Raw genomic sequence first — 23,043 nt, 5'->3', positions numbered from 1 at the left:
CTGAGAAGGTGGCATGCAAAGCATTCAACACACATTGTTAGTTACTGCAGAATACAGGCTAGTCATACCTGGCATTTGGTGATTAAGTTACAGTATAACATGAATGACTTCCTAACCTGCTCTGATGTTTGACATGGATATTGCAGGTTGCTGCAGAGCTACATTCAAGCCAGTTTGACGGAAAGCCAAGGACCTGAGCTCAGCACGTTTGAACAAGGTAGAGGGCACCTGCTACAACCTACTAGTCAGCCCGTGTACCACTAGTACAATCAGTGGCCTAATATGATGGTGATGGGCCTCGGTGCTAAGTTTATTTGGACCCCGCCCTGTATAAAATAACCTACATCTAAGATTTAAAAAAAACCCCTGAGGAATGGGCCAAGGGGACGCACAGTGGAGAGCAGTTCATGGGCGGCCCATCGCTGGCATGTCGATGAGATGGGCCCCGAGTGGCCAGTGGGCCCCGGTGCAGCTGCACTGGTTGCACCGCCAGTACTTACGCCACTGAAAACAATATTCAAACATCACATTATACAAAAAAGCATATTTTGCAGTAAATGTTTTCGAAATATTTCATGAGAAAGACATCTCTAAACCTTCTTTAAACAGACAGAAACAGACCACCACTGGGCAGTGTTTTTGCCCTAGAGAGACCTTTGCCCTCCTTTTTTTTCAGAATCAGAATCAGAATCAGAAATACTTTAATAATCCCAGGGGGAAATTACTTTTTTTATATACTTTATCCATCCATCAATCCACTGGCTTTCAGGGGTCAGCCAAGCCCAGCTGACACAAGGTGTAATGCAAAGAAACTTCCTGAAGGGGGAGCGAGTCCAATGCTGGGTCCATGAGTGTTACATGATTTGCATCTACCACATAACAGTAAAACGAAAAAACCACATTCAAACATTGTCTTAAAAGCACTCTTTTTTTGGGACCAAACAATTTCTGAAGCTGAAACAAAGTGTAGAAATGCTCTTGTGGTTAAAGCAGACCTTTTTCCTTTCCTTCTTCCCCGTCAGAGGTTTTCTTCCTGTTTCGTCTCTATGATTTTGACCGCAGCGGACACATGGATGGCCTGGAGATGATGAAGCTTCTGTCAGACTTCAACTCCCAGGAGTCAACTGGAGTCCAGTCCAATGGGCCTGTGAGGAACACTACTTCTGTCTTTTACTGTTGAAATTACTGCTTGCATAAGTGTGTCTCTCATTTCAATGTATTGCGACTCATTGCAATAAGATTCAGGTCACTTACCGTGTGTGTGTGTGTGTGTTTGTGTGTGTTTGTGTGTGTGTGTGTGTGTGTGTGTGTGTGTGTGTGTGTGTGTGTGTGTGTGTGTGTGTGTGTGTGTGTGTGTGTGTGTGTGCGTGTGTGCGTGCGTGCGTGCGTGCGTGCGTGCGTGCGTGCGTGTACGTGTGTCCAGGTCGTATCCATGGTGGATTTCTTACTCCAGACTCAGGATCTAAACCAGGACGGGCTTCTGGCCCCTTCTGAGCTGCTTTCACCTCCTCTACCTTATATACAGGTACAAGTGCACACAGTGGTTTAAAATATTGTATTACTTTATTCAATGAGTAAAAAAAGATTCCAGTCTTCTTATTTCTGGTTGTGCTTGTTCCGCTGTTAACACAGGAATCTCACAACAAGCAACCTCACCAGGTGCAGGAAGTGGCAGCGGAAGACAAGCTGCCAAGCCCCAACGAAAGCCCCGATGAGATGGCGGAGGCGGAGCTCCCTCCCGGAGACGAGCGTGGTGAGAACGCTGTGCGGGAAGAGCAGGAAGTGCCATCTGATCAGGGACTACAAACAAACCACGAGGGGACCAAACCAAAAGGGGAGGAAGAGAATCAATTACAAATCCAAGAAGGACATCTGGACCCGCTGGTGCACCAGGGACAACCGGAGATGTAAACAAGCACTGAAGGACACGCACACTCACACAGGGCTGGAAGGGATCACACCAGGGTAACGACCACTTCCTCCTCCTCACCAGGGGTCTCATCTTAAAGGATGTCTTCATGCAAGTTCCTTATCAAAAGCTCTTTTCTGGATCTGGGCAATGGGGTAGCTGTAAATTAAATAAAAAAAATTATAACCCTTTTCTCTAGTTTGGGAAAAACTGATTTTCCTGTCACTTGCCACAAAATTAAAAAATGAAATAGTGGAAAGAGCCATACCACTCGATGCAAGCTGGTAACCTACAGCTACAACTAAGCTACATTTCAACTAAAAATAACATCAGTTTTGTTGTGGTGAGAAATACATTTATAAATGCTGCACTTCAGTAAAAATTGAAGCCATCATAATTAGAAGTAATTTAGTTTGAATATCTTTTTCTGCAATTATTAGACGGATCATAAGCAACATTTTAAATATGAATTATGAAAAAACAAAGCTGTGCTTTTTTGTCATCCATCGCATTTGACTGTTTTTGTTTGATTCTTTTTTTCAATACTTGTTTCCATGCCTTTGCATGCATCATATCCATCCCTTTGTGTTATTTGGATACAAAGCACATTGTATGGCAGCCCTTTCTTCCATTGTATTTCATATTTTGGATGAAGCCCTGCTTTTATTTTTGGCTCACTGAAGCTGAAGAGATTAAGTTTGCACATCATTTTCAATACTCTATAGTATTGACTCAATCTGGTCAACACCTGGCCCTAAATTGACCTTCCTGGTTGTGTCAGTCTCTAGCACTCTTTGTACTCTATGCACTAAGGGTAGTTTTGTATTGTTATGTTTACGTTTGGTGATTTCTGTTACTGAATGAGCTCAGTTTTAAAGTAGTTTGCCTGTCCAAACAGGTTTTCCATGGAGTAGAACTACGTGTTTGTTAGATTTTGCTCCAGGTAAACAATGTTAAGCAAAGCAATTACCTAATTACTTAATGGAATTTGCATGAATGAAAAAGGGATTGAAAACCATTCATCAATGTTAATGAAGTTTTGCCCAGTCTTAGGAGGTCAATGGTCGTATTGTATCAGCCCTTTTTTTAACATGGATTGTATCCTTAATCCCCAACCTGTCAAGGTTCTTGAACCTAAATATTTACATGCTACACAATATTATAGACAGGAACCCTCTGTCCAATTAACATTTGATGTCACGTAAATATACCCACTTAATATTGATCTGAATGGCTAGAATGCTTTGTAACTATGTGAATGGAAGTGCAATTGTCTTGCTGTGGATTTTTTTCATCTCAAAGTTTGCACATTTATAGGGAGGGTGGTCTAAAGCAAATGCCTCAACATTTTAAAGGCTGATGCCTATTATATGGCTAGGGAGGTTAAATGATGTCGGATTATTGCCCTTTAAGAGTATAGGCCACATCAGCCAATTAGCCTGACTTTGTCTTACCTATGTTAGGTTTGACTTTGTCATACTTAACTTTGTTGAGCAGTACAAATACCCGGTTACTATCTTAGATACACCATAATGTAGTGCGTGCATGGCAGAGGGTAGTGAAGGATGTTTTTGCTTCTCAAACTGGGGAGTAGCTGAATGTGAACCAGCATGTCCTCAATGCATATTAAACCTGCTTCTTTGACTCAGCATTGTCCCTCAGTTGATCTGCCTGATGTGGCTCACCCAGCAATATCAGGAGGATGAAACGTGATATTGCGAGGGTAGTAGAATCACTGGAAAACAGAAAAGGATGATTAAGGAGCACAAAATCAAGAAGGGAAATTGACAAATCGGATCTTCCATCAAATTCCTTAAAGGGAACCTCTTATGCTTTTCCTTATTTTCTGTCATATATATGATGTTACAATGTGGGATGTTCATATTAGACATGGCCAAAGTGTCAGATAATGAGGTAAACAAATGACAAAGTGATCGCTGTGAACAAAACGCTCAGTCTTCCGGCTCACAGAACTAGGGGCCTCGGGAAGGTGGCTCCACCCACTGAAACAGCCTGTTTTCAGACAGGGTGGATTGGACGCATGTTAGAATAGCTCGAAGGCATAAGGTCTTTTCAGCAAAAAATGTTTTTGGGGACCTCAGAGTCCTATATTGATGTGTGTAAAAATTAGTATAATAGCTCCCCTTAAACCAAGGCTATTTAATTACAAGTGAAACTGACAAAAGAAAAAAATAAATGGAACCAAGTGTATCTATTGTTTATGTTGAAAAATAGTCTTGCGTGTTTCGCATTCAACCTGGAACTATAGAAGTTGGAGAGAGATCATGCAGAAAATTAAAAATTATTATATATATATATATATATATATATATATATATATATATAAACTGCTCCGCAATGAGCCAAGGGAGGCTCGTTAACCTCCAAATTGCCTTTAAGGACATAATAAAGTACTTTGCACCCACACAGCCAGGGGGGGGGGCGTTTTTCTTGGAATGAATGTGGACGGATTAATGTTTTAATTTTTGAGAAGCTCTTAAGAGGCCTTTTTTGCGATACTAGACATTAAATAAACGTAATTTGCGCGAGATACGATGCATTAAGCAGCAAGGTATAAAAACACTTATTTCCAAGCAGTGTGAGCAGGGCAGAACATTGTTTTGAGGTCTGTGTATGTGTACAGGAACCAGCACTAAATATGCAAGCCCTCTTAAGTGAGGGAGAAAGCATGTTGGAAAGTATTGGGGACAACAGGGGAAATGGTCTGAATTGAATGGAGGATTAGTGGTTTTAAACCAGTGCCCCAGTTCTGAAGATGGTCCGAAGCCTCTCGAGCGACACCTGGTGGTCCGTGCGGGTCACAGCGGGTCACAGGTCGCATCTTCTGATATGAAATGAATTTAAAGTCAAAGCGAAAGCTGAAACTTTCTCAAACCTGTTCTTTAAACAACTTTTTTTAAACCATGAAAAAAAAAAAACGTTTCTTCATTTTTTTCAAGCATTTCCGGCGAGTCAGTGACGTCACTGTCACGCAGCTCTCGTACTCCCAACGGGACGGACGCGCTGTCGCTATGGAAACAAGCTTCGACAAACAAGGTGCGGTTTTTTTTTTTTTTTTGTTTTTAATCACACATTTTGTTTTTTGGTTTTTCCTTCGAAGCATAAAGGGATTTATTGAATAAAACGAGACGTAAAACCATGATGGCGTCAGAGGCCCAGAAGAGGATCACCGAAGCGTTTGCGGTGTTCGACCACGAACACAAACAAACAGTGGAGGTCGGGTGAGTTCCCCAAAAATATTTTCTTTCACGAAATAGGTGGAGGACTTTCAACGTTTATTACAATTATTATGGCAATAACGGTAACGAGCAAAACATTAGCTTGTCACAAAGGTAACAGTAGTAACACTAGTCTGTAACAATAATAACAAGTCTTGTAAATTTTAAATGACTTTTGCCTCAATCCTGCTGGTTTCCCATTTCCCACCATTTGAAGTCTCCAGCGGCAGTTGGTTCAGTGTCGCCTCGGAGCAGGAAGGTTCTGGGTGCGAAACCCGGCAGGTTTGCATGTTCGCCCTGTGTTTGCGTGTGGGCTTCCTCCCACCATCAACAGGCATGTATGTTATTAGGGTTTAATACTCCTGCTGGCGCCCCTGCGCAAGGCACTGGCAAAAGGGGCTGAAGTTGTTCCCCGGGCGCTGCACTGCGGCTGCCCACTGCTCCCGCATACAGAGGATGCCTGATTTCCTTTAGAGGGATAAATTCAGTATACAAAACACTCAGCTGCAATATTTGGCTTTAAAACTATTTTATTTTGGGCTGTGTATGTTTGTTTTTTTTTAAATTAAAAACCACCATTTTCCCAGAGTTCATAAGGCAGTTCCCAGGCACTCGATGTCTGTGGTGAACTGTACACATGTTCAAAGAGGGCAAAACATCGCATCGACCATTTGTTTAAGACGTCTTGACTTCTCAGCAACAGCATCGTAAAACGGCTGCAAAAAAATATTCACGCGGCCTCCTAAAACGGAGTTGTCATCATTGTTTGGATTGTGTTTGCGCCTCAGGGAGATTGGCACTATTATCCGTTCTCTTGGCTGTTTCCCCACTGAAGCAGAGCTACACGATATCATCGCTGAGGTAAGAACGGTATCCGACGCTTCCTTTTGCCTCGCCATCCATCCGTCCCCACACAAAGCTGCATAACGCCAAATTATAGTCGGTCAAATTCAAGATAAAATATGCAGTGGGCCACCTAAAATGTTGGACTCAGTGCTTAGGATACGGAGCATAATATTGAAGTGAAACAACAGAGCCTTGTCTACCAGGTGGAGGATCCCACGGGATTTGTTCGCCTTGAGGGACTTCTCCCAACGATGACCAAAATACTAACGGAGCAGAGGTATGTCTGCTGTCATTACTAAAACTAAAAAATATTTGAAATAGGGATGAAAAAGAATGTGTAGAATTTTATACTATGAACCGTCTATTTAAGTTCCACTTCGCCGTGATACTGCATTCTACTTGACAGCTCTTCTCTTCTTAAGATGACTTACGAGAAGCAGACAGCAGCGAATGACAAATGTGTGACAGTGACAAATATGGTGTTTGTCTGTGTTCGTGTTTTTCTAGGTTCCGCCCTATTCCCGCAGATCTGTTGCTCCAGGCCTTCGAGGTGACACCCAATGTTTCTTTGTTTTATATTACCATGCCACCATGTTGTAGCTGAAAACTTCTGACCTAAGCAATGCTCACAGACATTTCAAAGACATTGTCCAGCTCTGCCAGTCAGGTTTCATGGTCCTAAAGATCTGTTTCTAGGTTCTGGATAAAAAGAAGAAAGGATACTTGGCTCCTGAGGAGCTGACAAACTACATGACTCAGGGAGGTAAAGCAGAATGATCTAATGAAAAATGCCCTCATGCTCATAGAGAGGAATAAAATATGATTTGACTTCCTCCCATAGTGAAACAAAGAGACATTGCACCCCATACCTGATGTGTGTGTTTGTATGTTGTCGTGCTTACTTTTGCTTTATAAAATATGTATTGTGTCGAGTGTGGAACTCAATTCTTAAAATCTCCCCCCCCCCCCCAGATGAACCCTTCACTCAGCTGGAGGTTGAGGAAATGTTGTCTGCTGCCGTGGACCCCAATACAAATGTTGTCTACTATAGAGACTTTGTCAACATGATGGTCTGGGATGACCACAAATAATAAAATGTTAGTGTTGTGTCAATGTGTGAAAAGTATGTGAATATGTAAACGTGGCAGTTCCGCCAGCCACACACCACCCGAGTGGCTTTTCTAGGGGTTTGCCGACACAGAGACACAGGCAATGATGGTAAAACGCACAAGATTATTGGAGAGAGTGGCAAGATGTAACAAACAGGGAGCAGATGGAACGTTGTCATGACAAAGGCTCTCCCTGTGTGTGTATGGGGATGGGTGATTTAACCTGTGTTTATTGATTTCTCTAATGAACAGGTGCCCAGCCACCCCTGCTCTAGGGCTCAAATAACTAGCCCCAAGGCAGGTGTGGCTGCCTAAAACACATCACAGTAAGCTATAAGGCAAACTTGGTCAACTAAAAAATTACACTCCCAAGAGTTTTGTACAAGAGCAATGTGCTGTTGACCAAGACACGGCTCCCCGTAATTAGGCTGGATTCTATGGCGTTATGTTTGTGGCTCATTCCTGAGCGAGCAATGGGAGACACAAATTTATTCTGTGCACAATACATGTATTTGCTTGTTCGCTATTATCCATATTAACATCCAATACTGCTGACCCAATGTCTTCTATGTAGTTGTTGCTTGTCTTGTCACACGCTATCTCTCGCACAACCTCGCCACCCTGCGTGAGCTCCACCTTGCCTGGGAACCAGACGGCTCTGGCGGATACGTCTGGCAAACCGACCTCGCCCGGGTCGGGCTGATCACAACCGTAGATAGACGGTTGGAAAATAAAGTTCAGCTCGTCTTTATTTTTGTCACACACACATTACCTGCAGCTTCAGCGGCTGACACACAAGCACATGGAGAGCGTGTGATGTGTTTTTTCCCCATCGAGGCTTGTCCTTCCTCCAGGGGGTGGTGGGCAGCCTGCCCGGGGACCAACTTTGGTGTCCATCGTTCTTCATGTTTTTAAGTGGGGATTCTTCCAATGGTTTATGGAGATAAACCCCATGTGAGCACAGGAAGAACACGTGGACTCCACAGCTGATCAGGGGATAACCCACAGGAGTGCGGTGGCAACAGCGCCCCAGGCGGGAATCGAACCCAGGGAAGGGAGAGAAGGATCTTTAATTGTCACACAGCACAGCACACCACACTACAAACCATGCACGCACATACACACACACAGGTGCATTTAACTGCCCTCTGCGTTTAACCCATCCTTGGCTTGTCCTTCCTCCGGGGGCACAGCCAGGAGCAGTGGGCAGCATTCGTGGACGCGCCCGGGGACCTGGTGACGAGTGTCCATCACTGGTCAGACGATGATGTGTGCATGTTTTTGGTGGGGGTCTGGACTTACATGAGGTGGAGGAAACCCCATGTGAGCACGGGAAGAGAATGCAAACTCCACACAGAAAGGCTCCTATTTGGGAGATGCCAACAGCGCCCCCAGGCGGGAATCGAACCCAGGACCCTGTTGCTGTGAGGCAGCAGCGCAAAGTGCACAGTGCCACTATGAGGCGGGCTTGATATGGGGTGGCTGTACAGAGGAATGGCCTTGAACCATTCAATAACCAGCATTTGGCATCCAACTCTTAAAAACTGAAATTATGTTGTGAAGCTCTTAGTCAGTGGCTGCGTTGTATGATCCTCTTACAGACAGGCAAAATACTTGCATTCTCCTGTAAATCTTTCTTCTTCAAACACAGAGGCTGGAAGATGTGTGTCCAGCTAATTATTTTGTTTTTCTCTCTCTTATTACGATTTTGGGGTGACAAGAACCTGGACAAACATCTGTTTCCTGTTCTGCAATGGGTGCAGAGCTGCCATTAATTTCCCAACTACACGACTGAGATAGCGAGCTACGTGATGTGGAAGCTAGTTATACATTTACCCCTCACAGCATCTTAGCCACAGCCAATGAGATGTAGTACACGCTGCCTAAAAACTTGTTCCTCAGATTTTAACAAAACTCTGAACTCTCTCAGAGAGAGTAGTGTGCGTCGGCTGTTTATATGTAGGTTATCAAAGTTGATGTGTAGGTTATAAGTCCATTTATTTCAATTTATAAAGACTGACATATCGGCAACGTGCCTTGTTCAGCCGTTGTACGTTGAAATAAAGTCATCGGGAAGAAAGTGCCTTCACTTGTTCTCCTTTTTTAAGATTGCCAAGTTTGCCAATTACCCTGACTGTAATTAGCAACAATTTTCTTTTTTACATCAAATAGCGAGCGTTAGCAACCTACCAAGATAGCTAGTTTGTGAGTTAATAACGTACAGACTAATGTACAAACGGAATTTCATAAAGGTTCATAAAACACGGTGTATAACCAAAGCAACACAAACTACCTCCATGGGGCTGTGGTGTGACATTCTGGTGGTGCTGTTCGAATGACATTGTCCGACGCTGTGCTAGCCAGGGTCGCCAGAGAAGGATGGGTCAGACTAACGTCCGTCACAGAACAGCCGACGTGTCAAGATACACGGAGATACGACGTTAAATCAAACTATGCAAAACGAACGAGGCCTTTCTGTAATATGTCAATAATTAAAAAAAAAGTGTTGTAAATCCAGTTGTAGCTGACCGGCCGAACAACTCCACTTTAGTCGGCGATCATAATGCTTCAGGGACGCTGCAGATAGTTCTAGTAGCGACCTAATTGGAGACGAAACGGCCAATCAGACCTTCTCCAATTCTCTGATGGGTTGATTTCATGGCACATTTGTAACGCTGTGCCGTGTTGAGCGAGCGCACAGGGTGGAGAGGTTGAGCGAGAGAGACAGAGAGACAATGTGAGCGCAAAGAGCAAGAGTTTGTGAGAGGGCATGAGTACAACTGAGTGAGAGGGGTTATTAGTTGATTTGGATCATAGCAAACATGGCAAACACATTTATTGTGCACAGAATATATGCTTATATGCTTAGAAAATATTATTTGTGCTCAAAAATCTCCCATCGCTTGCTCGGGAATGAGCCACAAATATAACGCCATAGAATCCAGCCTAACTACGAGGCCGTTTCTTGGTCAACAGCATATTGCTCTTCTACAAAACTCTTGGGAGTGTCATTTTTTTTTTTTTTATTACCAAATTTGCCTCAAAGCTTACTGTGGTGTGATTTAAGCAGCCACACCTTGGGTCTGGTTAATTGGGCCCAGCAGCAGGGGTGGCTGTGCACAGGTTAAATCACCCATCCCCACACACACAGGGAGAGCCTTTGTAATGGCGATGTTCCATCTGCTCCCTGTTTGTTACATCTTGCCACTCTCGTCAATAAACTGGTGCGTTTTACCATCACTGCCTCGCTCGGGAATGAGGAACAAATATAACGCCATAATGGGGTCCATTTGGTTATTTTAATGAGAAAGTAAAATAATGGATTGTGATTCCAGCAAGTGGATATAAATCCATGAAGGAAAAACAGTGGGATAATGAAAAAGCTAGAGACTCCAGAAACAATCCATTCCATATGCAAAGCACTTTTTCAGTGGTTTAAATATTAATGTGGTGCATAACTCCCGTCAATGATCACAAGATCATGTAATCAATACGGTGTATAATTTAAAATCGACCCTTCAAGCTTGAAAGCTTCTCTGGAATGACCAGAGAAGGCCCTGCCCCCAGGTTGACACCTTGTTCTGCTTGACATGATCCTAATAAGATCAATCATTTGATTAAAAAAGAAAGTAAGCAAACCATGACTTTCATCTGCCAACATTTTATCATAAGTGATTTTGAAAATATACAGAAAAGATTATTTGGAAAAAATCATGCATAGAACAGTTAAACAAAACACGAGGATATGGCTGATGAGATTAATGGTAGCACACACACCTACAAACACACACAGGCAGTTTTCTGCCAAAGCTTACATGCATGTTTCAATTCACAGTAAAAACATGACCCAAAATCAATGCAGGAGGCTAAATCATCTGAAGGGAAAATAAACAAGGATGAAAAAACAACATTTGAACCCATTCCTTTTTTTATACCTAACAAACAAATATAGATATATGGCTCATTCCCTCAGCATTATTAGATGGCAGAATCAAACTAACCTTAAACAGAAAAGTGAATTCCTAAAGATTGACAATTCATTTTTGAGAAACGTACAAAGAAGTGGAGATTTTAATCTGTTTCATATAACAGATAAAAGAAACTACTGTAATGTAATGCTCAATTCGCCAGCCTCGACAAAAGTGACACCGATCACATTAAAACTCTGTCTGTTCATGGAAACTCTCTTTCTGAAGTAAATGAATGCACATATGAAGTGGTCAGACATAAATGGAATGTGTCAAAGTAATGGAATGTACTCTAACAGCGGCAGTCCCTGAGAAGCGAGGAGTAAAGCTAGATCTCCACCGAAAGAGTAGTGGCTTTGGGAAGAGAGTGTGAAATTGGCATCAAAACAGGACCCGTGGAAAGCAAACACAGGACCAAGACAACAGGAAAAAAAAAAAAAAAAAAGAATCCTGTTGTGACATGAGATGTGGCGGTAATGTGGTTTCATTTTACGTTTTGGGTTATCTAGGTCCCTGTACATTAGTGGTACATAATTTACTGGTGTCCAGTCAGTGTAGACCTCCTTTCCTCTTAGTGGTGTGTTGTCCATCAACACCTCAAAATATACTTTAAATCTGTCCCTGTGCATATCCAGCCATAGAGCTGTTGTGCACGGTCCACACTGAGTTGTTGTTCCTTGAAGAGCTACTCCACAGGCCGTGCAGAGAAAACAAAACCGATCAAATCACTGAACAAATCATTCCAACCTAGAAACAGTCTGCAACAATTGCGTTGAAAATGGAAAAAAAAAAAAAAAAAAGGTTCACAATCATTTCATTTTCCAAAAAAAAAAAAAAGAATAAAAACACACATTGAACCAGAAAGCCAATTTCACATTTTTTGGAACGTTTCCATTGACGGAGATGTCTGAAGTTCTGAGATGTAGCTTGCTTACTGAATATACAGCACTGCATTCTGGCACTGATAATATAATGCACCAAGTGAGGCAAACTAAAGCAAAGGATATTGTGACATGGGCAAAAAAAAAAAAAAAAACCCAGACCAAAACATTGCTACATAAAGGAGCCAGAGATTCATAGCTTGTCCTTTTTTTTTTATATAAATTAGAAAAATGTGTCCAAGTGAATCCAAATGGTTTCAATTCTGAAAGGAAGACGATAAAAACGTGTGTAGACCTTCCAGAAAAAGACTCAAGTCTTGACAACTACTCAAACATACAGTACCACTACACACTCATAAGTGGGACCGCTCTAATATCTAGCACAAATCTTAGTCCTTAATTTCGTCCTCAATGGCTCACATTGCCATAGACTCGGTCTCACCTGACCGGCGATGCATGTCGCTGACTCAGATGAGAGAGATCACTCCTCCATCAACACTTCTATGTTGCATTATCTTCCAGTGGGGCAACATTAGCCGGTCCAAACAGCAGCTACGTTGGACAGAGTTGGCTTCATTCACATCATACACGGATCAATCCAGTTTCCCCAAATCACACAGGAATGCTAGCGTCAGCACCATGCACACATAAAGCCCCCCACCTCCACTCCACGCTCTAGATCTGTAGCACCAGTCCAGCTGCTGAGATGTTGTCCCCGCCTCCCGCGGTCTGGTAAACCTCGGTGCACACCAGCACCGGAGCCACGCAGATCTGGTAGTCTTTCTCGTGCCAGCAGCTCACCGGCCGGCTCTCCTCCAGAGGGATCCTCTGGCTGCCTTCCTGCCGGCTGATGGAGAACGAGTCGTCCATGATGAGCCTGGCCTTGCTGGGGTCGATGTCCGGGGAGCCGCAGACGTGGCGGTTGGCCGTGAGCGAGGCCTTGGCCGTGGCCGACATGGTGTTCTTCCACTGGGAGCCCTGCGTGACGATCATGGCCTGGAAGGCCAGGGTGTGCACGTGCAGCCGGGTCAGCGGCTTCCCCCGGGCATCAGCGTCCCTGTGGCGCTGGTTCAGCAGGCGGTACAGCTCCCTCATCTGGTCGAGAACGGTCGCGACACGGGGGTTGGGGTCCGACAGCACGGTGATGTTGGAGCCCTTCAACAGGCTGAGGAGGTTGGGAAGCTCCTGCTCATTCATTCCCAGGGAGTCGGCCTGGAGGAGCAGCACGACACAGTCACTGACTGAAGACATCGGCATATTTAACCGCTTGAACGTTCGACATTCTCAACATACACGTACATGCATGTCCTATTTCTATGATGAGTTGGCTCTTGAAAGCAGAATCAGAACTGTAAATGCATCTAAATGACAAAACATGTTTAATTGTATGTTTCGATTTAATGTATTTTCTCTCTTCTCTGTAATCTATTAACACGTTAAAACTTCTAGTCCCCCCGTTGTGACAGTGCGTTTAACGCGTACATACATGGGGGACGACCAGGCGAAGCAAGTCCTTCATCAAGTCCTCGTCCACAAAACTGGCCATCTCAAAATGCACGCCCATCTGAGGCGAAGACGAGGACAGAAGATCGGCCAGACGGGAGAGCAGAGCCTCGCGCTCCTCTGGCAGGAAGAGAGAGAGACAGACAGATGAGAGGAGGCCTATACCACTGTACTACTATACTGTATGTGTCAAGGAAGGAATGCGTGTCAAGCAGCAGAAAACATGTAAGAGCTGGGAGAGAGTGGGGTGAAAAAGGCAGGAGGCAACACAGGAGATGAGGAAAGATGAAAATACACGATGTGCCGCAAAACAAGGAAGGACACGGCACTGGGTTAAATGCGAAAAAGAATGTGTTTTCTTTACGACATGGGCAAAAGAGAAAGGAAATATCAAATGACAAGCCCCGCCAACCTCAAGCAGGTAAGGCGAAATGCACACACACACACACACACACACACACACACACACACACACACACACACACACACACACACACACACACACACACACACACACACACACACACACACACACACACACACACACACACACACACACACACACGCATAGAGTTTGTAACCACTACAGAGCGATGGAGTCTACTCTACGCAGCTCGCACGATTGCAAATGTGCGCTTAGAGCCACAACCTGCACATACGCATTAAAGCAAGCTGGGCGATGATGTCACAAAGCATCTTACTCCACAAACTAATCGTGCTCCACTGCCCAACCGGAAGTTTTGGAACCTTGGTGTGTAGGCGGTCCACAAACGTTCGGCTACTTCCGGTCAAATTTATAATTGTTTTTTTTTTTTACAAATTCTTGCTCTGAATGTGGATCGATAAGGATGAAACTTGAACCACGAGATGTCTGGGATGTCCCGGTTCTAACGAACTCAACTGGTCCAGCGGTAGCCCCAGCGGTTGTCGTATTCCAGACACTTTTGGTCCGAATAATGCCAAAGAGAATAATAATATTATAGCTAGAGGCAGCAATACACAGGGTCCAGTTTAGTCATGTTAGGTACGTATTACAGGTTTCTGAGGTTCCGATGTTCCTGAATCTGCGCTCTGTGATTATATGCGGTGACGTTTGGAGCGGACCTCTCGCCTACCGCCGATTCTTTTCCAGGGATGCGGGACGCGCCGGGCTCGGGTTAGGAGGAGTGCAAGGTCGAGCTCAAATTGGCGTTTTGGGAAGACTATTTACAAAAGTTTACATATTTACGGAGTTTAATGAAGGGAATCAACTTTACATTTTCCATGAAATACGAAAAAAGTTGTTGTATTTCTGCGAGTAATCGCAATTTCACAGGTTCTATTTTTCCGGCACCTTCCTAGTTCATGAAGGCAGCACTTATTCGCAGTCGGGTTGACTCTACGTGGTCACGAGGTTCTGTGGATTAATGCTTTTTTTTCTCGTGTTTTTTTTATGAATCCGGCAAAGTAATGGGGACCAAAGAGATAAAATATCAATCGTACAGATACACAGATATCTACCAGGTGAGTAGGTAGATGCAAATGTACATTTTAACGCATAACTTGTACGTTTATAGTACACAGAATGACCCTCCGGCTACTTTGGGTCGGATTCCGTGTGTGGATCGATACGGATGAAACTTGAACCCACGAGATGCTTGCAACGCCCCGGTTCTAACGAGACGTAAACCGTGTTCTCAGCTTCTGCCGTTGTTCTGTTCCAGATCGTTTTAGCCCGAGGAAAAGAATTGAACAATAACAATATTTTATAACAATAGCAACACCACAAAAATAATATTTTGGGGTGGACCAATAAAAGTCTGAACAGCAACAATAATAATAAAAAGAAGAATAATATGAGTTCATTCTTCTCACCCGACTTGAAGGGGAAGTTGTCCATCATTTGCAGCCCTCCTACCACAAGCAGATCTGGTTCAAAGTCTTGAAGTTTCTGAGCAAAGTCCTCCATGGAGGCCAGGTAGGGGTTGTGGTCATCACTGTGGACTATGTACCTGAACAACACACACACACACACACACACACACACACACACACACACACACACACACACACACACACACACACACACACACACACACACACACACACACACACACACACACACACACACACACACACACACACACACACACACGTAAGCTTGCTGGCAAAAAAAATCCAAAACACAAATGCAAGCTGCGAATGTAAGAAGATATAGTTACAATTTCATTGCATTTCCTTATTTTGTAATACTTTCTCCTTTCTAAATTATTACTCGAAATACCTGCATTTGTAGTAATAATTTATATTATATTGACAAATTATTATATTTATTAACTTATATTTAAATGATGGTAAAAAAATATATATTGTCACACACACACACAGTATTATACCACTTACCGATCTGGAACACACGTTTCTGAACACATCTCAAGCTACAGTAGATCAAAAATTTGGCAAATCTAAATTTGCTGTTTTAATAGTATTGTGATGCATCATGACATATTCCTGTGTTGTCACACACACACACACACACACACACACACACACACACACACACACACACACACACACACACACACACACACACACACACACACACACACACACACACACACACACACACACACACACACCCTACCTGTTGGCTCTGCGTGAGGTGTACTGACCCCAGGTCGCACCAGCTGGATACTCCAAGATCAGATGGATGTCGGGTTCCTCCACCACGTTACCAGCCACTGAGAGAGAGAGAGAGAGAGAGAGAGAGAGAGAAGGTGAAGAGGAAAGTCATGGGAGTTAATGGTGGCCGTGGTAGAAGCAGTGTGTGTCTGTGTTATAAATCAGAAAAAGCCAAAGGGAGCGGGAGATGAGAGAGTAGAGAAACAACATATTTATATATAATTACAATAGTGGTTAAAAAGCATTAAGTGCGTTAACCTGTGATGTGCTGGGACAGGACCTCAGTGAAGTCGGGACTGAAGCTTCCCCCTAGCAACACGTCACATCCCTCTGTCGCCATGCGACTCGCCATCACTGGAGCATTGCCACCTACAGACCATCTGTTGCCAGGCAGTTCACGGGAGGCCTCGACCAGCTCGCTAAATAAAGTTTCATTGAGCACGAAACGCCTGAGGTAGAGGGGGGAGAGACAAAATGCTTTACATATAAAATATTTAAATAGGGCAAGGTAACACTTGTTCATGCATTTTACACCGCGTTCCAAATTATTATGCAAATTATATTTTTCTCTGCTTTTCCTAAATAGTCGATGCAAATGACAGTCGGAGTAAATTTCAAGTCATCAACCGTTAGGGTATAATTCGAATGTTATTGAACAAACTTCCCAATGATAACAGTATTTTTTTCAAAAATAAAAAACAAACTCAAAATGCACTGTTCCAAATTATTATGCACAACAGAGTTTCAAAACATTTTATAGGTTGTAAAGAACTGAAAATGGTCATTTGTTGAATTTGCAGCATTAGGAGGTCATATTTACTGAAATCAAAAGCTATTTCAATCAAAAACATCTTAACAGGCCAAGTTACATGTTAACATAGGAGCCTTCTTTGATATCACCTTCACAATTCTTGCATCTATTGACCTTGTGAGTTTTTGGAGAGTTTCTGCTTGAATTTTTTTGCAGGATGTCAGAATAGCCTCCCAGAGCTGCTGTTTTGATGCGAACTGCCTCCCACCCTCATAGATCTTTTGCTTGAGGATGCTCCAAAGGTTCTCAATAGGGTTGAGGTCAGGGGAGGATGGGGGCCACACCATGAGTTTCTCTCCTTTATGCCCATAGCAGCCAATGACACAGAGGTATTCTATGCAGCATGAGATGGTGCATTGTCACGCATGAAGATGATTTTGCTACGGAAGCCACGGTTCTTCTTTTTGTACCATGGAAGAAAGTGGTCAGTCAGAAACTCTATATACTTTGGCGAGGTCAATTCCACACCTTCAGGGACCCTAAAGGGGCCTCCCAGCTCTCTCCCCATGATTCCAGCCCAAAACATGACTCCGCCACCTCCTCGCTGACGTGGCAGCCTTGTTGGGACATGGTGGCCATCCACCAACCATCCACTACTCCATCCATCTGGACCACCCAGGGTTGCACGGCACTCATCAGTAAACAAGACCATTTGAAAATGAGTCTTCATGTATTTCTGGGCCCCCTGCAACCGTTTCTGCTTGTGAGCGTTGGTTAGTTGTGGCCCAATAGTAGGTTTATGCGAAACTGCAAGCCTCTGGAGGATCCTACACCTTGAGGTTCAGGGGACTCCAGAGGCACCAGCAGCTTCAAATACCTGTTTGCTGCTTTGTAACGGCTTTTTAGCAGCTGCTCTCTTAATCCCATGAATTTGTCTGGCACAAACCTTCCTCATTATGCCTTTATCTGCACAAACCTGTCTGTGCTCTGAATCAGCCACAAATCTCTTCACAGCACGATGATCACGCTTAAGTTTTCGTGAAATATCTAATGTTTTCATACCTTGTCCAAGGCATTGCACTATTTGAGGCTTTTCAGCAGCAGAGAGATCCTTTTTCTTTCTCATATTGCTTGAAACCTGTGGCCTGCCTAACAATGTGAAACGTCCTTCTTCAGTAGTTTTCCTTTAATTGGGCTCACCCGGCAAACTAATTATCACAGATGTCTGAGATTGATTTCAGCGATCCAAAGAGCCCTGAGAGACAATACCATCAATGAGTTTAATTGAAAAACAAAAAATTTAATGTTTTGGACACTTAAATCCAATTTGCATAATAATTTGGAACGCGGTGTAGTTAAGTCACTCAACTATGTCATTACACCCTCAAGTCATCATCCAATGCCTGTCACAGAAAAAATTCAGTGCGTGGTTTTGTCCGTCTGACATTGAAAAAGGTTACAGAGGTCAGTATTAAACCCAACTCTGAGACTAAACCTGCTCCAAAACAGGGAAATTTACTTTAAGTAATAATTTACTAGCTTGAGGCGGAACAAAGGCTTGTTTGTCTAATCAACGGAGGCCGGTGCCCAACAGGATGTCGTCCTTTCTGAGGACGGAGTTTGCCTTGATAATCATCTGTTGGATTTGACGTATCAGTCAGGTCTGGTAATTATAACGAGCCTAAATTGCTTGCTTTTTGCGGAGCACTTTTAAGTAAGTCTTAAGTAAGTAATTGCGAGATGGTTTAAGGTAATTGCTGTGACAAATTTTAGAGCCAGGCGGTTCAACAAAGCCCACATTCTTGTCGAAAAAAAGACGGCCCCACAGTGGTCGTGTGTCATGTGATTCCGAAGCTCCTCCCGCCTTTCACCCTCTTATCACTACAGAGCCTGTCTGTCTGTTGCCTTTAGGTGTTAGAGACAGACAATGGACCACAGCGGGTTCTCACAGTTACTGAACCCCCGAAACAGGCCCGGTGAGGAATCTTACCAAAACAAGGGGAGAAAACCAGAGCAAACGGCAACAAAGCCGGGAAAAAGAGGCGATCTCAAAAAGCCAGGAACCGCGACAGATGTTGCGTGGCGATCTTCTCAACCACAAATCAGTTTGACGTCGATTCTAACGCAATAGCGCCGTCTGGATTCCAACATTAGGAATATCGGGGCTTTAAAAATGTCTCTTTTTTTTTTTTTCTCCCAGGAGGAGCAGAGGAGAGAGCCGGGGGGCGACGGTCGCCGCGCGGCTCGAATTTCAGAGTCCCCCCGCGAAAGCCCTTCTGCCGACCTGGAAACGTTGGCGACCTTGTGACCTTGTGACGCTGCAGGCCACGGGGGTGAAGAGACACCGTTTCTGTATTCTACCGTTGGCTGCTTTAGGGAAACCGGGCGGTGGGTGGTAGTGGTGGTGGTGGGTGGGAAGCTTAAGGTGTTGAGAGAAATGAGTAAATCTAATTCAGCGTGTGTGTGAATGCTTTGCGAGAAGATAGAATTTGCATCGCCAATGATCACACACACCCTTCAGCGTGGTTTGGCCTCAGAGGAATGTGTGTGAAAGAGAAGCAAATAACTCCAACCGCCCGGGGAGTCTGACCCGCTGGGGGGTGGGGGTGGGGTGGCTGGTGGGGCGGTTGGAGTTCGATTACTGGTCTCGCTGAGAGGGGAGGTGTTGGAACGAATCACAGGAATAAGGACATTTAAAATGGTGCCAAAAGGATAACTACACCTCCAGAGTTAAGAGAAAACGCCAAAAGCTCACTATTAAGAAGCTCTAAAACAAGATGGAGGGCCTCGAAAGCCCCTTTTCCACATGGAATCCAGAACATTGCTGGATAGAAAATATCTGGCAAAGGCCATAGGTAGTCGTTCCCACATTGGCCCTCCTTCACGGAAAAGTTCCGTATTGAGTTTGTTCCCAAATAGATGACTGTTGAGGACAGATTACGTAATATCATGTCCTGACTACAACACACCACAGCAGAATCGGTCGACGGCCAGAGCCCCCGTCCCCGGACCCAATAACCCTAACCCAAAGTTATTAAATCAGTGGGATCATTTTCAACCTGTCCTACACTCTCTGCCTCTAGGGAAGGAACGTTCTCCACCCGTTCTACCTCTCCCTGTCTGCTCACTCCCTCCGGCTCCCTCAGCGGTGCAGCCGGCGGGCAAGCGAAACACTTGTGCCCGATGTCCCCGCACCGCACCCTTAACTGTAAAAGACACGTCTAGGGTCCGAGTGTCATTTTTAAGAAGAAAAAGAACAACATTTAAGAATATAAAGACCTGTCTCCGTAGAGACGGGACGTGTTTCAGTTTCTCGTCTTCGCACTGGCCATTTTTCCGAATGCTTTTTTTTTTTTCCTTCCCGAAAACAAATAATTGTTTTAATATTTGTACAAAATAAATATTAATAAAAAACACTATTTGTGCTTTGGATTCGGCTCCGCCCCTACTTTACAGCAATGTTACTGCTTCCATTCCCACATACTTGCATACTTGCGTTCCCACATGACAATAATACGGAACATTTCCAGTAGATTTACAGCTTCCAGTGCAAGTGGAAGAGGAACTATTGTCACTGTCCCTCACACAGACCCACCCACACACAAAGAACGACCACATGAGATTCCAAACAGACATTTGAGTTACGTCGAGATCGTTTTAATGACTATAAGCCATTTTAATATTCCCTTAATTGAGCCCCAAACAAGGGTTGTAAAAAAGCACAGAAAAGCTGAATACTGACTCTGAAGCGGCTCCCGGCGCGAAGAAATAGGCAAAACTCTGCGCGAGCTGCTGGGTGTTTTCGATGTAGTCGTGATGCAGCGGCCGCTCGGTCGTGGAAAGGCCCATCTTGTCGAGCAACGACACGCCGTCCACTATCAGGTCCACGCAGCCCCCGAAACCTGGAGCGACGGCGGGAGAGAGGATGAAGCAACATGAGAAAAGCCGCCCGGTAACAGGCCGCCGTAGTCACACAAAAACCTGAGGGTTAAGGAGCAACGCAGTTTTTTTCCCACAGAACATTTGGGTTGACAATGAGACATTTGTACGTCAACTCTGGCTGACACTCAGGCAGGTCTGTGTCAACTCCGCTTTGGTTTCGCCTTAAGCTGCTGGATAACACGTCCATCCCTGTTGACACAAGTTAACTCAGCCAGAAGGGAAACCATGTGGGTTCATCTGGCTTTTAACTTTATACTCAGCAGAGCTGACGGCAAAGACAGGTCGACTAATAATTACCCTTGCTTTTCCATGGTATTATTAACACTGATGTAATGGTTTTGGCTGCTTGAGCAACATTTTAAAATCAACCAGTCCGAGAACCTTTGGTGCAAATGTAAGGTTTAAAGTTTAAACAGCAGTGCATTAGTGCATGAAACCAGGGGTTCCGTCGCAATTCATCTTGTTGACGGCCTGTCATTTTTCTCTAGAGCAGCTTATTTTGAATGCAAAACGACCTGCATTTATTTCTCGTTTTTCCTCCTGTTAAGACAACTGAACGTGTAACAATAGCACTTTATTGTGTGTAAAAAAATAAAATAAAAAAAAAAGACTTCTTAATGTTGCATCTACTCTCATAATGAATTTGAGGTCTCAAAAGTGGAAAGAAAATGAAATAAAAATTTGACAGATTCAAATCCCCAGCAAACAATAGCAAGGTTGAGAGTCAGGAAAATCTGATCCTGACGACATCACAATATATTAGATCAGTGCAGAGCTAACAAAGTGGAGAGAGAGAGAGAGAGAGAGAGAGAGAGAGAGAGAGAGAGAGAGAAAGGACGAAATCGACATCAGACCCAGGGGGACAATGCAATGCTGATAAAGTATCTGATTACATGTCTATGGTATGATCAGAGCTGCAAAGACACACAGTAGACAACAATCACCAGCTGACTGACTCTTAGTTCAACTGGCTAAAGCCACACAAATTACTAATGTCTTGTCATAGGTGTTATTGGTGTTATATTCTATTCTGTCACTGTACAGTAGTTCTGATTATGGTGGACTTGCCTCCAGTATCAGAAGCCCTCTAACATCTGATGACTGGGCTTAGACACCCAGACAGAAATATCTGCAATTGGAGGTTTTCATTGTTTTACGAAATTGCTGCAATGACACCAAACAAACCCTGATGCGGGGTGAGACGGGATCTCCCAGAGTCCATCCCTCCAGGTACATGTACACTAATGTACATTCAGTTACATTACCGACATGCATGAAAGTATGTATATGTATGTGACAAATAAACCTCTTGACGGCTACTCTAGGTCTGGTGGTACTTACAGACTGCTACTCTAGGTCTCTGGTGGTACTTACAGACTGCTACTCTAGGTCTCTGGTGGTACTTACCGATGGCTACTCTGGGTCTGATGGCACTGTACTTACCGACTGTTACTCTAGGTCTGATGGTACTTACCGACTGCTACTCTGGGTCTGATGGCACTGTACTTACCGACTGTTACTCTAGGTCTGATGGTACTTAGCGACTGCTACTCTAGGTCTGATGGTACTTATCGACTGTTACTCTAGGTCTGATGGTACTTAGCGACTGCTACTCTAGGTCTGATGGCACTTACCCAGTTACTCTAGGTCTGATGGTACTTACCGACTGCTACTCAAGATTCAAGAGGTTTATTCGTCACATACACCTCTACTCTAGGTCTAAAGGTACTTACCCACTGTTACTCTAGGTCTGATGGTACTTACCCACTGTTACTCTGGGTCTGATGGTAGTGTACTAACCGACTGCTACTCTCGGTCTGGTGGTTCATACCGACTGTTACTCTCGGTCTGGTGGTACTTACCGATGGCTACTCTGGGTCTGACGGTACTTATCCCCACTTTGCTTTCCGCTCGGAGCAAAGATGAGAGCACCGTGTCCAGGCGATCGTCCAGCACAGAATTCTGCGGGGACCGGAACCAGTAAGCTAGCAGAAAAACAAAAATGGACGCAAAAGACCCGTATTTCATGAATGAAACGCCGTGGCCCCGCTCCATGACGGACTGCTCCCCGTCCACACGCACAAAGCGTCTGCGAGCTCACGGAGCGTCGCTCGCTCGCTCGCCCGCTCGCCCGGAGTGACGCAAGAGTCGAGGATCCGTTCGCAGCGAACGAATCCTTCGAATGACTCGTGAGTTTGGGAGCCACACCGGGAGCGGGTGAATCGTGGACGCAC

The 23,043-nt window shown here is 44.3% G+C and overlaps 3 protein-coding genes across 4 annotated transcripts in view; 2 read left to right on the top strand and 1 right to left on the bottom strand.

Annotated features, from left to right (window-relative positions):
- Positions 1-3,558, top strand: part of cgref1 (cell growth regulator with EF-hand domain 1) — a 6,197-nt gene extending 2,639 nt beyond the window's left edge. For both annotated transcript variants that reach the window (XM_079997366.1, XM_079997365.1), the window contains exons 4-7: positions 147-217; positions 1,023-1,147; positions 1,424-1,525; positions 1,633-3,558. In XM_079997366.1, coding sequence (XP_079853492.1) covers positions 147-217; positions 1,023-1,147; positions 1,424-1,525; positions 1,633-1,911 — 577 coding nt within the window. In that variant the 3' untranslated portion in view covers positions 1,912-3,558. The remainder of the gene's footprint in view (positions 1-146; positions 218-1,022; positions 1,148-1,423; positions 1,526-1,632) is intronic.
- A 1,479-nt stretch (positions 3,559-5,037) lies between these two features.
- drc8 (dynein regulatory complex subunit 8) lies at positions 5,038-7,103 on the top strand. The gene is made up of 6 exons (XM_079997610.1): positions 5,038-5,151; positions 5,937-6,009; positions 6,198-6,271; positions 6,502-6,544; positions 6,691-6,757; positions 6,967-7,103. Exons 1-6 carry the CDS (start codon positions 5,069-5,071, stop codon positions 7,083-7,085), a joined length of 459 nt encoding a protein of 152 aa, XP_079853736.1. The 5' UTR covers positions 5,038-5,068; the 3' UTR covers positions 7,086-7,103.
- Positions 7,104-10,750: 3,647 nt separating this feature from the next.
- adpgk2 (ADP-dependent glucokinase 2) lies at positions 10,751-22,864 on the bottom strand (the record flags this gene model as incomplete). The annotated part of the gene is made up of 7 exons (XM_079997441.1): positions 10,751-13,164; positions 13,439-13,575; positions 15,310-15,446; positions 16,079-16,175; positions 16,375-16,565; positions 20,610-20,769; positions 22,672-22,864. The coding sequence occupies 7 exons, from the start codon at positions 22,862-22,864 to the stop codon at positions 12,628-12,630; spliced, it is 1,452 nt and encodes a 483-aa protein (XP_079853567.1). The 3' UTR covers positions 10,751-12,627.
- Positions 22,865-23,043: the final 179 nt, after the last annotated feature.

This window comes from Zeus faber (genome assembly GCF_960531495.2).
Source record: "Zeus faber genome assembly, chromosome: 3".
NCBI classification, from domain to species: Eukaryota; Metazoa; Chordata; class Actinopteri; order Zeiformes; family Zeidae; genus Zeus; species Zeus faber.
Note: the sequence above shows the minus strand (reverse complement) of the source record. Positions and strands in the feature narration are given on the sequence as shown.